Genomic DNA, 15,399 nt, shown 5'->3' on the forward strand with positions numbered 1-15,399 from the left:
TTTTCTTTAAAGTTCTGAGGTTGGACTGCCACTTTCCATGATTTACCTGTCGGTTCTGTAGCAACAATGACCATCAAAATATGTTTCAGTTCTGTTCACAGACATGCACTGAATGTACAAAATATTAAAGACACTTAGTCTTAATGAAGCACACTGAGGTGAATCTAGCTAAAAGCCATGATCCCTTATTGATTTCCCTTAGTAGATCTATACCAGTCCGAGAAATAGTAAAATTGTGTCTCTGAAATATCTCTTTCACCAAATCACACATTTAGGCTATTCCATGTGACCTCCTTTTGCTAACTTGCATAACTAATGTAATATTTTTTCACTGCCATTCACTGAGCCTCCCCTGAAACTGTTTGGAGCCCCCCTGGCGAGGCCCGCCCCCGACTTTGAAAACCCCTGATCTATACAAATGACAAAGGAGGTAAAGAGAAGCACATGAGTTAGAGGAGGATTTCAACTTTAAGACAACTGAGAAGTAAAAGAGGCTGCAGCTTAATATCACAAGATGTGTTGTAAGATTGCGAGGCAGCTGGATTAGGATTACCTATGTTCTACATTAAGTGAGGATTACATTTAGTCTTAAAACTATGGAGTTCCTGGAAATGTCTACAGCAATTCTAGTCTAGAACCACGCCTCTACGTGTAGCCATGATCGGATTAGGCTTTGTTTGGCATAGCAACAGCCATATTTTAAAAATCCAAATGTCTTGAAATGACATTCAGACTGTGTTTTGTTTAAAGACAACTGGAAGAGATCAAAACAATAAGGCATGAATTTACAGTAGGCTATATAAGAATATAATAAATCATTTTTTTTTCTATTTCACTGTGCAACTTGGTTTTCTGTGAGAATCCAACTTGGTAAGACAAAGAATGTCACAATATCACGTGATAAAAAAATTACTGTTCACTAAAACGCAAAAACATTAAGACATACAATATACTTCTCTGAATAATGCACTTTCCACAGGCAAACAGGAGATGGATGACATGTTACTGGATGAATAGGACTTGAAAATCACCGATAAGTGGATGACTGATCAAAAAAAACTCACAGCCACATTTAAGACATGTAACGACTGAGTGAAATCATATTTGAAGGCAACACAAGCAACAGAAAAGGCATCCAGTACTGCAGTACATACGTATGTCACCGCTCGTCACAAATAATGGCTAGGGCTATAAAGAGGAGCTGAGGAAAGGGTCTTCTTTTTGCACCGTAAGAGCGCCTGTCTCGAGCACAGATGAAATACATAACAGAGCAGTCTCTTTTTCCTTTGTGTCTCTTTTCCCTTTTTGTTTGTATGCATGTGCATATGCACAGAATGGCTAGACCAACATTAAAACTACTTCTTTAAAATAGCATGGAAGAGACAAAAAAAATATTCTTGACAAAGGAGCTTTGATGATAACGTTTTTAAGGGGTGATTGTTTATCAGCGTCTTCATTCTACATACAAATAATACGACTTTCCACTTTCAAATGATGTGTCACAGGAGTGGAGGGGGTGGAGCATTGTCTTTTTAACATCATTGTGGCAGACATGTTGTAAAAGACTTGACGAAGGCCCAGGGAGGCCGAAACGTGTGCTGATCAATAAATTGTGATGCTGAGCAACAGCAGTGTGCGGGATCTTCCTTCCTCAAGACTCAAATTATGTGTCATTAAAACAGCAAACGTTCCAATGCATGCAGTTGATATGCTCTGAGGCAACCACCAGAGGTCGCCTCGCAGCGACCTCTGGTGGTTGTTTGAGTAACCAAAGTCTCAGGTTGAAATCGGCCACTGCCAACTAAGGGTGTAGGGGTGGGATTGGCGTACGGGTAGCGTCGTTTTTAACCTCATTCCATATTATAAACCTAACCAAGTAGTTTTACTTGCCTAAACATAACCAAGAAACTGGCGCCATTTTCAACCAGGAAACAACCTCATGCCACGCCACCATGTTTTGAAAGTGGAAACCCATGTTTGTACGCCATGGGGTGAGACGGGGTTGCAGCATCATATAATTTGTGTCATCAGTGTGAACAGAGTCCAGTGAAGAGCTGGGATACTGAAAGAAGACATCATGGGTCACCGGCAGCTACTGTACATGGTTCTCCTCCGAGGCAGGTTTGCTGGGGACTATGACCATACAAATGTCCAGGTACAACCATATAAATGGCTCCCAGTCCTCTGCAAAGGGGTGTTTTAACTCTTGGTGAATGTGTGAGTGTGCGTGCAGTGATCCCAGGTATTCAGGTATTGCAGGTATTCAACCAACCCAAATTCTCTCATGTCACTCCCCTTTTCCGGGACCTCCACTGGCTTCCCATCTCAGCTCGCATCAAATTCAAGACACTGGTACTGGCCTACAGGGCAGTACACCAGTCAGCTCCCCTGTACCTGCAATCTATGGTCAGGTTCCAAACCTCTCACCGCTCCCTTCGCTCCTCTACCAGTGCAGGTCGCCTCGCTCCTCCTTCGCTACGGGCGCTCAAAAGTCGCTCATCCCGATCTCGACTCTTCTCCTCCCTGGCACCCCAATGGTGGAACGAGCTGCCACCTTCGGTCAGGACTGCTGAATCACTGCCGATCTTTCGGAAAAGACTAAAGACTCACCTTTTCAGGCTCCACCTGGGCCCCTCTTGATCTAACTTCTTTCTCTCTTCTTTCTCTCTCTTTATTTAATTAAAAAAAAAAAAAAAAAAAAAAAAAAAAAAAAAACCCTAAACTAAAAACTCGTACCACTGTTCCTTCAGGATTTGTAGTTGTCATAGACTGTGCTCCATAGCTGATTGCTCTATTGCTGACAAAAAGTGTGTTATTGTAAGTCGCTTTGGATAAAAGCGTCTGCCAAATGACGTAATGTAATGTAATGTAATCCCAAATGGTCCTGTGATGAGAGATTTGAGGGGAGACAGGAAAGTGGGACTGGTGGTGAGGGAGTGTCATGGTAGGACTGGTGGTGAGGGAGTTAGTCATGGTAGGACTGGTGGTGAGGGACTTAGTCATGGTAGGACTGGTGGTGAGGGAGTTAGTCATTGTAGGACTGGTGGTGAGGGAGCTAGTCATGGTAGGACTGGTGGTGAGGGAGTTAGTCATTGTAGGACTGGTGGTGAGGGAGCTAGTCATGGTAGGACTGGTGGTGGTTCACTCGCAGGCCAACTTGCTGTCAAAGCTTGACAGGCCAATGGCGAAGGCTTGAAGAGCGCACATGGGGTAGTTATAGTCCAGGGTGAAGATGTCTTCTGCCACTCTGCCAAACTGCATGACGATATAGTCGGCTGGGGCCGGGGGGAAACAGAGAGATACTCATGTTAATCAATAATGTCATGTAAGCATGGGCAGTGGAGAAAACGTGTAACATAGGGCAGTCGTTCTCAAACTTTCTCATCTCAAGGACACAAATTAGACCACGGACCCCAAATTGATAAGATTTTGTCGCAGGGTCCCCCATCTGATACGATTTTTGCTTTAGATGTTTTATTAGAGAAAGTGTATGAAACTCATGACCAAAATAGTCATATACATGCTGTCATTGTGTTATGGATGGAATGATAGTGAAAATAAATGATTCCCCTTATTGCTGGGGGGCCCCTGGAACCCCCTCAAGGACCCTTGGGGTACCCGGACCCCACTTTGAGAACCACTGACATAGGGAATAGAGAAGAAGAGCATAAATGATGAAACAAATAAATAGAGGAAAAGTAGCGTCATCATGTACTCTGCTCCCTCTTCATGGAACTCAACTTAGTGCAAAATGATTTGGAGCTAAAATGTTTTGGTTCTGTTAATGAGAGAGACAGAGAGAGACTGAGACTTACGGTCATTGTCGTGAACGATCTGAAAGTTCTTGACCGAGGCTTGAGTAACGCGACCATGGAAGTTGAGCACATATGACTGTGTGTCGTCGTTCCACACGGGGGCCTTGTTGTGCAGCTCGATCAGGTTGTCCAGTGAGTGGTTCTGCCACTTACTCAGCAGGCTCTCCTGCTCCTGTAATACAGACAGAGTGATTTACAGTATACATGTCAAACGCATACACTTATGTCACATTTACTGAACAAAAATATAAATTCTTCTTTTTACTCCCACTTTTCATGAGTTGAAATAAAAGATCTAAAACTTTTTCTATGCACACAAATGGCTTATTTCTCTCAATTGCTGTTCACAGATTTGTTAGATTCATGTTAGTGAGCACTTCTCCTTTGCCAAGATAATCCATCCACCTGACAGGTGTGACATATCAAGATGCTGATTAAACAGCATGATTATTGCACAGGTGTGTCTTGGACTGGTCACAATAAAAGGCCGCTCTAAAATGTGCAGTTTGATCACACAACAAAATGACACAGATGTCACAAGTTGTGAGGGAGCGTGCAATTGGCATGCTGACTGCATGCATCTCCAATGTGTTATGCTGCCTTCAAATGGAAGTTGTGAGCTTGTGGTTACGGCATGGTTATGACGAGGTTACGACATGGGAAGTCATGTACACGATATTGTGAACTTGGAGCTTTCTGAAAATGTCCACTTCCAAAGTCGTAAATACGACAGGAGGGGGGCATTCATATGGACTCATCTCGTAAACACGGTAAACACGACCCCATTTGAATGCAGCATTATTGTGACCAGCCCAAGGCACACATGTGCAATAATTACACTGTTTAATTAGCATCTTGATCTGCCACAACCGTCAGGTGGATGGATTATCATTTTCAATTTCAAAATTCCATACATTTCCAGACTCAAATTTCCAAACTTCTCTGTGGAATTTTCAGACCTCCTCTGAGTACACAAGGGCGTTGCTTTGTGTTGAAAAGTGGTGGGGACATGTCCCCATTGTAAATGACACCTATGGCCACACCACAGTTTGGAGGTTTTGGGTTTGAGCCTCAGCCTCCACAGAGATCTGAGCAGCGGATTCTGAGAGAGAAACCCACAGACAGCTGCACTTTTCACTAAGATGGTGAGTTTGAGCTTGTGCACGAAAAGTAACAACTACATGCCAAGCAGCTGTTTATCTCACTGAGTTAGAGCCAGTGACTGTCCAGTCTGCTTCATCAGCGTATTTATATCAGTGTTCAAACTACTGATGATGAAGAGGCATCATTGCTGGTATCTTACAATCAGCAGCTTATCATGTGAGCATTTCAGAAGCCAAAGGCTGATGCAGGGATTGAAACAACAACCTTTTGCCCCACATGCATTATGTTGATCTGGGTAAGCCCCAGTTTCTCTGGCATAGGGCTGGGTGACATGGACCAATCATATCTTAGTATTTTTAGGCTGAATGGTGATACACAGATATACGAAGTGGGCAAAATGTTCAGGTGCAAGTCAAATGAACATGTAGGGCTGGGCAATATGGACAAAATCAAATATCAATATTTTGACCAAATATCTTAACATCGATATTGCATCAATATTGTAGGGATGACTATTGGTGCTTTCACAAAATATTTACACAATGAGATTTTTGATACATAATAATCAGTGATGTGGATATAATGACTATGATGTGGGTAAAGGCAAATAATTGAACATCAAGAACAGTCTGGTAAGCTGAGAAAATGACATCACTTTACTGTAATGCAGCCTTTAAGCAGCAAAAGACAGCGCTTATACATGTCATGTCACCATATTAGATACCGAACACCATATCTAGTCTCATATCATAATATGCCTATTCTGCCCAGCCCTACAGTAATCTACTTTTGACTTCCGTCCATGTGTCCACTTGGGGACAGATAGGGACATGGAGAAAGAGACGGGTAGGTGAGGAAGAGATGGAGAGAGATAGCAAGAGAGAGTGGGATATTGTTCATATCTCAGTTGTAGGCTCTCCTTGTCTGTTTGATTTGATCAACAAGTGCAGTTTTTTTTCCTTCCTTTCATTATTTTGCATTGGCCCACACACGGTAATAGCTAGGTGTTTATCATTATGTAAAGAAATGGTTTAAAATCCAATCGTCAAAATGCATGTTAGATTCTGACTACAGTATCTGTGCTATTATGTTTCCGAATAATTGTCAGAAGCTTGTAGATAAGTAGTACAACAAACCCAGACAAGTTCAATGTACAGGATTTTATTATTATGATAAGAATTAATTTATTATTTTTAGATACTGCTGTATTATATAGATATTTGTGGTGGATGTCTGGATGTGGTAGTTATAAGGCTCTTGTGGCAGAACTGTTTTGCAGGCTGTGAGGTACAGTCGAGTCAGCTCAGCGTAGGAGTGTGCGTTCAGTCACATGGCATACTTCTCACCTTGCCTTAGACCACATCAAGCTGCTTCTGGCCCGCTCTCACTCACACAGTGGAGAACATTTTGGCTGCATTGACTGTCTGCTCCAAACGCCATGAAAAACACTCTTGCTTGTATCATCCTTTTATTTTATTTTTTGAAATTCTGAATTTTATATTTTAGAAAACAGAATAGTGGCAATAGTCTGGAAACACAATTATTTTTCCATACTCTCTTCTTTTTCCCATAAGTATCCAGACCTGGAAATGACTAACATCTAATTCCATACTTTTCCGAGGCACTAACAAAGATTTAAACACATTTGAGAAAGATTTGAGAGAAATAAGCATTTTGTGTACATAGAAAGAAATATTTTATTTCAACTCATGAAAAATGAGAGCTAAAACAAAAGCATTGTGTTTAGGAGAATTGTCCCTGAATATGATATAATTTGGCTACTAACACATTATGTAGGTTGTATACAGTTCGCCATTTAGATGCTTTTACAGGATGAATCCAGGAGCATCAGACTCACATTGCTGGGTCGTACTGGGACTCTCTCAAAGTTCATGTTCATGCCAGGGATGATGACAGTCATCTTCCGGGGGCCTTTGAATCCCAGCACATTTGTTTCCTGTCAAATGGACCAGAGACTGGGATCATATCACATACATTTTATGAATGAACGGGACGAAGCAAATGCATTGCTTGTGTGTGTCTGTCTTTAACTCACGTAGCAGATGGCGGCAAGTTCCTGCCGTGTGTTGCTCTCTTCCAGCAGTGTCCCGGGGTTTTTGCAGGGGTTGGTGCCGTTGTCGTACACCGTGAACTTGGTACCCATCAGGTTGGACCTGTAAGAACACACAAGAGCAGTGGCCTGTTCACACTTTTCTGCCTTTTCCCCCCAACTCGGTACCTTCTTTACAATTAAGACAATGGGAGCGGCATAAGTTAGATATAAGTACTGTTTGCTGGAGAGACAGTTGACGGTCGGAGAGACGGCACCCGGTACGGGATGGGTTTAGCACCCCAGCCTGGCTCTCTCGTGAGGGAGAAATCCACAGACGCTACGGATTAGCCTCCTGAAAATCTGTGTAAACATCGGCGCGGCCTGGGGTCCTTCAGGCTAGAGCGAGGTGCTCGTCGCAGGCGAATGACGTGCAGCGCACAGGCCTTCTTGAGGCATCCTCTCTGCCCATGGTACGCCATGATGGTACGGCATGGTAGGATTGCCTTCTTTACCAGGGAGGGTCTGGTGAGACGAAGGAGGAGCGCGGCCAGGAAAACCACAGGGCCTGAGCCTCCATGCACCGAAGGGTCTTTCAATACTGCGGTGTAGCACTAGCTCTATTGCAGCAGATTGGGTGTGATCAGCCCTTCCGCGGGCAACGTTGCAGACAGAGTAGGAAGGCTGATCCGTAGCGGCTGCTTCCGGGACGCGGGTCGGGGTCTTAATCAGCCTCGGCTGGGTCTACTGGGCGAGGGTGTATGATGTTGAGAGACCCGAAACACCTTACGACCCCAGCTAACATCACTGATGACGCGTCCCAGCGCATGCCGAAGTATGTATTTTGAATTGCTCATAGTGGCAGCCAATACAGTGAAGTGTGTGTTGTGTGAACCACTTTTTATTATCAGCACTGAATGCAGTTTTCCATTAGACTGGGTTAAAACCATCTGGATCCGTGAACTCACATCCTGTTTGTTTGGTGGATCTGTCTGGACTCAGCGCTGTGCACAGCAATTTCAGTGGGTGGAAGTACTTGCCTCGACAGACAACTCCTTCAGCCAATCAGCGTTGGATCTAGTCAAATCCAAATCCACTCGGGAGAACAGCAAAAACATATTTTCCGCCAACAAACGCCGCTGTTGCATACTCCTGTACTTGGTTAATTGTTGTTATTGAGTCTATTTCTGCAATAACTGCATTTTATGGCTTTTTAAACTCTACGAACGTTGACGTTACTCCTCGAGGTGGACAGCCACGGAGGCAGCCATTACTGTTTTGCCAGCGGCTTTCCTGATTGGCTGGTTACGATGTCAACTACGAGGCAGGTCCCTGATTGGCTAATGTCCTTTGTTAAATCTGAAAGGGCCCACCCAGGACTGGAGGCCAGACGGTCCCGCAGAACGAAGTCCTCCTTCGTGGGCACAGGTGGATGGAAGAGGAAACGTGTTTTTACCTCAGTTTACCCATGAAGCTCTCCCCCTCCCGTGACAGATCAGTGGCGTCCACTGAAATAAGGTAGTTGGATGTCTTGCTCTTCTTCCTCTTTCTTCCTGCCAGCAGAAATACCTGAAGTGAGAGGGGGAGAGAGGGCGAGAGAGGGAGAGAGAGGGAGAGAGAAAGAGACAAATCTATTTAGTCATCATCACGCCTGTGATTGCACCGCTATACCGCTGTGGCTAAAGTGGAAAAAATACTTGTGTTTCAGCCTCGACTTGGAGCCTTGCCGGTGGCAGCTAGTCCCATGTAGTCGAACGTCAGCTTGACGAGGGGTCGCAGAGGAGTCCCCAGCAAAATGAGTAAATTGTGTGATTTCACTAGGATTTCAATGACTAGAAGTTAGCCCAAGGAGAGAATGTAGTGCATATGACCAAGTGGTCATAGCTTTCACTCTCTCCTGTTATCTCCCCATCTACTTTATATTATATTCACGCTGTTCACGTCAGCTGCGTCGAGTCACATTTTCGAGGATTTCGAAATGCAAGGTGGTAGAGGCAGAGTAGGGTGGGCTCCCCCTGCCTCCTGGATTTCGGAAATTTGCATTATGTGGTCGCAGCTATTGCGAATGAATACGACCTTGTTCGTTGATGAAACATAAAAGGCAAATTGAATATTAGTGTTGATTAATTTTCCCTTTAATTGTATAACAAAGCAAGATAAAAGAATCAAATTGATTTTCTTTGTATACGTCTAAAAAAAACACTTCTTCAACAAAACATTCCTTTCAACTGAAACGCCTATGGCCAATGGTCTCACCCTCCTGCCGTCCTCTCTCTCCATGTGCATGAAGTATGTGGGGTATAGGCCACGGTCCATGCCCTTCTTGTCCCTGGTGATGCGGCACTTGACGGTGATGCCGCGCGGAGCGGGACGCAACACAAACTCTTCCAGGTTGTCCACATCGATTAGAGAGCACTCCCCTGTGGGCGACCCGGAGGTTACCAGCTCCTTGAGAGAATAAACACACAAATTGTTAAAGTCCCTGGAAACCAAAAATAAAACTGTTTTGAGTTCGTCACACCACAGAAAAATTTGTTATTAACCACTCAGCCAAATTTGAATGATTAAAGACATTGCAAAGTATATACAAATTTTGCTCACTGGTGGCACCTCTGATGGCGTCACGACTGCTTGAATGACATCACTGATGGCGTCATCGCTGATCACATCCCACTTGCTGTCATTGGTGATTTATGACCTCATTACTACTGCCTGTGACATCGTCAGTGATTTATCATAACAGCTGTGTGACATCACTATAGTCAGGCCCCCTGGTGGTCCCGAACTCCACATTGAAAGCTTTCTAATTTTTTCTTCTTCTTTTGTTTTTTCTTTCAAAGTATACTGTTATTAGCCTTTTGAATTGGAATGTACTGTATGTTTCATTATTACTTTAGTTTCTATTGTTAGTAGTTCTATTGTTCGTTGTTGTTGCTTGTGTTTTCTGTTGTTGTCTTTTTTATTTTAAATAAAAAACACATTTATCACAGTAAATAAAAAATAAAATTAGGTTTCAAAATCATGAAAAACTAAGCAGTATTCTCTGTCTGCTGAAGTGCTCCCAATGCTAACCCCACAACCCCCCCCCCCAGCACTGTACTTTTTCTTTTCTTTTTTCAGGGTAGAGGCACTTCAGCCTGATTGGTTCACAGAGCTGATTGTATAATAAGTCTGGAGCATAACCATGGCCACTTCAAACCCAACATCTGGAACAGTACAAAAACGTAATGGCAATATTTAGGATTTGGATTGAAACTGTTGAAACTGGATTGATACTTTTAGATGCTTACTAATATTATGCACATAATACCCTAAATTACAAAGTTAGAAGGTTATTGTGGATTTGGGTTTCCAGGGGCTTTAACTCATTGAGTGCCATGGACGTCTTTCGACGTCCAATTAAATAGTGACGTAGAGTGCCACGGACGTCTTTCGACGTCCAATGCGTTTTTTGACGGTGGGACGTCGATCAAAGCCTTCCGCAGCTCCTGTACAACTATTGTAGCTATTGGAGGTCTATAACCTATTTTACAGAACCCTTAGGTGGCGACAGTGCTCTCCAGGTTAACAGAAAGGCAGAGAAAAACAGAGAATAAGTCGTTGGGGAAACGGAAATCGCATCGCATCCGTATGCATCGATATGCATGAAGCGTTTTAACGTCAGATGTGCCTGAAGCAGTCAATCTGCTCCCACAATTGAGCTCCTCCATGTCCATGTGGTTGCAGCTAAAAATATTATTCTGCCAAACAAAATTCTCTGGCTTTCACTGTTTTATTGAAGGAAATTATTTTTGAGGTGTGACTACATCAGAAAATTAGCTTCAGAGTCAGTGATGTGTTTGAAATGTTTAATTTCACAAAAGAGCCATTATCTCAGCTTCTAGAAAAAAACTGCTCTTTTTTGTTAAATCAAGCTATCTTCTCCGGCTGATAACTAAAGAACGGAAAATGATATCAATAAACCTGTTTTTGCTGATGATAGAAAAGAGTCTCATCGTTCTTTTTGCGTGTTCATTGTTTACATAGTAATATCACACAATATTCTGTGGGCCTCGAGAAATCACTGAAAAAAGCTCTGAAACTCTGGCACTGGGAGCGTCCGTTCTCCAAAAGTGGCTGGCACTCAATGAGTTAATATACACAGTATATGGTGATGAGTGGGGAGTTGAGGAGTATACTGGCATAGATTGAATTTCCATTGACTGTAGCCACAGTAAACACCAAAAGCAATCTAAACACAGATCAAGTATCGTTGGTTAGAAGGGTGTTGCCAAGTGAATTTATTACGTACTGAATTTGACTTGCCACTGGTGGCGGAAGCGGGCCTGGTGGTGTCCACGTTAGGGGACAGAGAACGTGTGTGTTCTTCCTCCACGTCTTCCTCGTCCTCACTGGCTTCATCGAACTTCATACTGCCAGACAGACCTGGGGAGGGAGAGGAGGGAGCGGTGTGAGAGAGCTTCAATGAGAAGGATCGTACAGAATGTAAGCCAACAGTGGATGGATAAATCAAGAAGGAGGCAGTAATGCAACATCAAGGATGCCAACTGCCATAAAACACCAAAGAAGAAGAAGAAAAGCTTCAATGATTCACCTTCATGCTGGGAATCTTATTCACGATGGGCATGACCGAGGCTCAGTGCCCAGGCACCTCATGGACAACACCCCCTTTCCAAGATGGCAGCATGTCTATTGTCTATGACCAGTGTTTAGTTTAGTTTATTTAATTTAGAAAAAGGGAAATAAAAAGATGGGTGGCACCAGATTTAGCAATAAGCTCATTTCCATCTGTAGTCCTTGACACACAAAAATAACCATCATAAGAATGACAATACAAAACATTATGCTGCCGCCTGTCTTAGCCAGGACTCCCTTGAAAAAGAAAAGATGCTTAATCTCAATGGGACTTTCCTGGTTAAATAAAGGTTAAATAAAAACATAATTTAATATACTTTTCTCAAAGATTATTTCATTTATTCCGAAGAAATTCGTTAATTTTCATGGGGGGTGGGGATTTGTATCCGAGGAGTAAGAGTATCTAACGTTACAGTTTTTGTGGAAAAGGTTCAATGGGCCACTTCAGTAAAGACTGAACCCAAAGAGAGGACTGGAGCACACGAAATCACTAGAAATTATTTAATAATAGGTACAAAGCACTGACGTTTCGACGCACACAGCGTCTTCTTCAGAGTCAAACAGTACAGGCAGAAACATTCAGCAGTTAAAAAGCCTCCAGTATGAGATGGTAGTTTCTCATTGGATAGAGGAGAGTGGGAGGTGATCACCGACCTCCCTATGTGGAGGGGTTGAAGCGCAAGAGACTCCCTCCACTCTGTTACAGTTTATGTGTCTTATTTAATGGTCTTTGATGTACGACTAACTGAATTCTCAAGAACTGATGCAACAGCTCAGCAATGGTAAAGGGTAAAGGCTTATGGTGAAATAGTCCATTATGCAGTTAAAATCACTCCCTTTTCTCTTTCTCTGAAATATTCAAAGGCGTATTTCTTTTTCATGGGCCAGACAGCTTTCACATCTATTATGACACAAGAAGCAACAGGAGGAAGGAAAGGATGAGTGAGGCCTTGTGAAACTAACTAAACCACCTACAGTATGATGGCATTCACCACTACTGCATGTTAGTCATCCACTACTCCCAAAAAGTAGTAGACTTGTTGATTAATCGTGGGAGATATATCATATTTTTTTCACCCAATAAAAATTATCAATTCTTGTCAAAAGGGTCTCAAAAACAACCAGTCAAAGGTTAACTAATGTAGGCGGGACCAACCTGGGGGTATGTGAAATAGCAGAGTCCTGATTGGCTCTGAGAAGCTGTTTACAAATGTTTACAAACTAAACCCCAGCAATTTCTAACAAGACAGGAGTCTTTCAGTCTCTAAATACCTTAAATTCTGGTCATTTCTGAAACCACAGATGATAATTGACTGGGAGAAATTTAGTTTCCTTAGGCCAGGGGTTCCCAACCTTTTTTGGCTCGTGACCCTATTTTGACGTTGCAAAAATCTAGGGACCCGCAACATTCAAATTCTGGTACACCATCAATAATGTCATCAGTAACTGTGTTTTCATTACCCTCAGAAATGGGCAAAATCTAAATATCGCAATAAAAATCAGGTAATGGAAACACGTACATTTCGAAAAACCTCCCAAATATCGCAAAAAGTGTTTGCGCTCTCATGAGGTGATTTTTAAGACGTGTCGATATAACAGTTTATCGCAAAAGTGTAATGGAAACACATTTTCCGCATTTGCACGTCATGTGACCCATCTTCTGTAAGGAAATGAAGGAGAAAGGGTTCGATAAGCCGTGGCAAAACCTCCGCAGCAAGTGGAAAACTTTGAAACAACGCTACCTAGCAGAAAGACGAGTGTTGTGCAAAAGCGGAGCCAGGGGAGAAGAACAGAGAATTTTTAATGGCAGAAACCGGTCCATGGTGACAGGCTGCCTGTGTGTGTGCTGTGCGCATTTGGCACAGCGGCGAGATGAGGGGATGAAAGGCACACACCGGTGCTGCTGACTGAAGTGAATACAGTGAGTAGGCTAATACATGTTTCAGGTGCAATGTTATAATACACGACATTCTGATTATTGCACCAAATCAGCCTTTTTCCCCCTCCATCTCTAAATCGGACCAGTTTTATTTCGTTTTTTCATCTGTCTGTTGCGCTCACTGCATTCACCGCAGCCAGCAACATGTTGCCACTCTACATTGTCTATTGAAGTGACAATAAGGCTTGTTTATACAGTATGCGCTGTAACTTCATGTTGTGATTTGCATTGACCATTGGTTGGATTTGAGCATGCAGGGGACGGGATATGGGGCAGATCCCCGTGCGTAATCACTGTGGCAGCTGCTGGTAACGGGTAATTGCGTTCCAGGTGTGTGCGCCGTCACTGATTTCAAACTCAACTTCAATGGAAACGCCTGCAAGTCGCAATTGTACTTTGTCGAAGTTCTAGAAATATCGCAATTATTTAGCAAAAAACTGTAATGGAAACACAGCTAGTGACATCGTCAGTGATGTCACATAGTATGCTTCTTTTTCCCCACAGAATTCTGACTTTAATCTGAGAATTCTGACTTTAATCAGAATCCTGATTTAAAGTTATAATCTCAAAGATTTTCATAAAAAAATATATAATCAAGAGTCACTCACAATGTTAATTGAGGCGATGGTCCAGAGTCACTCACAATGTTAACTGAGGCTATGGTCCATTGATGGAAGCCTTTGCAGTATATAGTGACATTATGTGACATTAGTAATGTCACATAATGCAACACTGTTTGGATGTCACCTGCAATTACCACTCATCGCCATAGGTGTCACCCCAGAGAACAAAGCTGAAATCTTAGAGATTATCACTTTAAACTCAGTCTCAGACCTAAAAAATAAGTAAAAAAAATTTAAAATCGCAAGTGACCCTAATCATCTTCGGTAGTATTTGTTAACTTGTATTTCCCATCTACTGTGTTCCTTACGGTAATAGGAGTTTCACCTTGTCTATGTGAGCATGCGCAGATGTGCGCTTCAGTCTGTTGTGTGGAAATGGCGGTGCCGGTGTGTTGTGACAACTCTGAATAAATCAAGACTAAAGATATAAACGTCGTGTTTATTAAGGACTAACATTGGTAGCAGAGGATGGTTAGAGGATGGCCTCTAACTATAGGATTCCGCCGAAGTTTGATGAAGCCAGGCCGTACGAGTGTTGGAAAAATGAACTCAACATATGGATGCGGGTTACCGAACTCGGCAAAAAGAAACAAGCACTCGCTGTTGCTTTGGGGCTTGAAGGAAGAGCTCGGGACACTGCAATGGAAATATCCGCAGCGGATTTGGACAGTGATACCGGTATGGCAACATTAATAGATAAATTGGACAGCGTGTTCCTGAAGGAAGAAAAGGATCGCGCGTACGAAGCGTATTCGCATTTTGAGGGCATCAACAAAGACGGCTCCGTTTCGATGGCGGACTACATCATCGACTTTGAACAGCGATACAACCGGATGAAAAAGTATAACATGACACTTCCTGATGCTGTGTTAGCTTTTAAATTGTTGGACACTGCTTGTCTAGACGAGAAAAACAGGCAATTAGCACTGACAGCGTGCACAGAGTTAACGTTCTCCTCAATGAAATCAGCGCTGAACAGGATTTTTGGAGGGAAAACGCCAGGCTCGTCAAGTGGAATACAAGTGAACCAGGACGTAGCGTTCTTCACAGAACAGCGAACGCAAGGAAGGGGATCCTTCCACAGACGGAATACAACGTTACAAAGTGGACAACAACGGCAACCATTACCGGGTACCAATCCACTGGATAAATTCGGTAAGAGGTCAAGATGTGCCGTTTGTCAGAGCACGTTTCATTGGGCTAGAGACTGTCCGCACAAGAAGAATGAACAAG

The 15,399-nt window shown here is 43.0% G+C and overlaps 1 protein-coding gene across 1 annotated transcript in view; it reads right to left on the minus strand.

Moving 5' to 3' along the window:
- Positions 1-3,141: 3,141 nt before the first annotated feature.
- tulp3 (TUB like protein 3) overlaps positions 3,142-15,399 on the minus strand; it is a gene marked incomplete at its 3' end in the record, with an annotated part of 69,351 nt that continues 57,093 nt past the window's right edge. The window contains exons 6-12 of the mRNA XM_083653534.1: positions 11,261-11,394; positions 9,226-9,417; positions 8,426-8,538; positions 6,976-7,093; positions 6,778-6,876; positions 3,816-3,987; positions 3,142-3,275 (exon numbers count right to left, since the gene is read on the minus strand). Of these exons, the coding sequence (XP_083509660.1) occupies positions 3,142-3,275; positions 3,816-3,987; positions 6,778-6,876; positions 6,976-7,093; positions 8,426-8,538; positions 9,226-9,417; positions 11,261-11,394 (962 nt within the window). The remainder of the gene's footprint in view (positions 3,276-3,815; positions 3,988-6,777; positions 6,877-6,975; positions 7,094-8,425; positions 8,539-9,225; positions 9,418-11,260; positions 11,395-15,399) is intronic.

This window comes from Poromitra crassiceps, assembly GCF_964638095.1.
Source record: "Poromitra crassiceps genome assembly, chromosome: 2".
NCBI lineage: Eukaryota > Metazoa > Chordata > Actinopteri > Beryciformes > Melamphaidae > Poromitra > Poromitra crassiceps.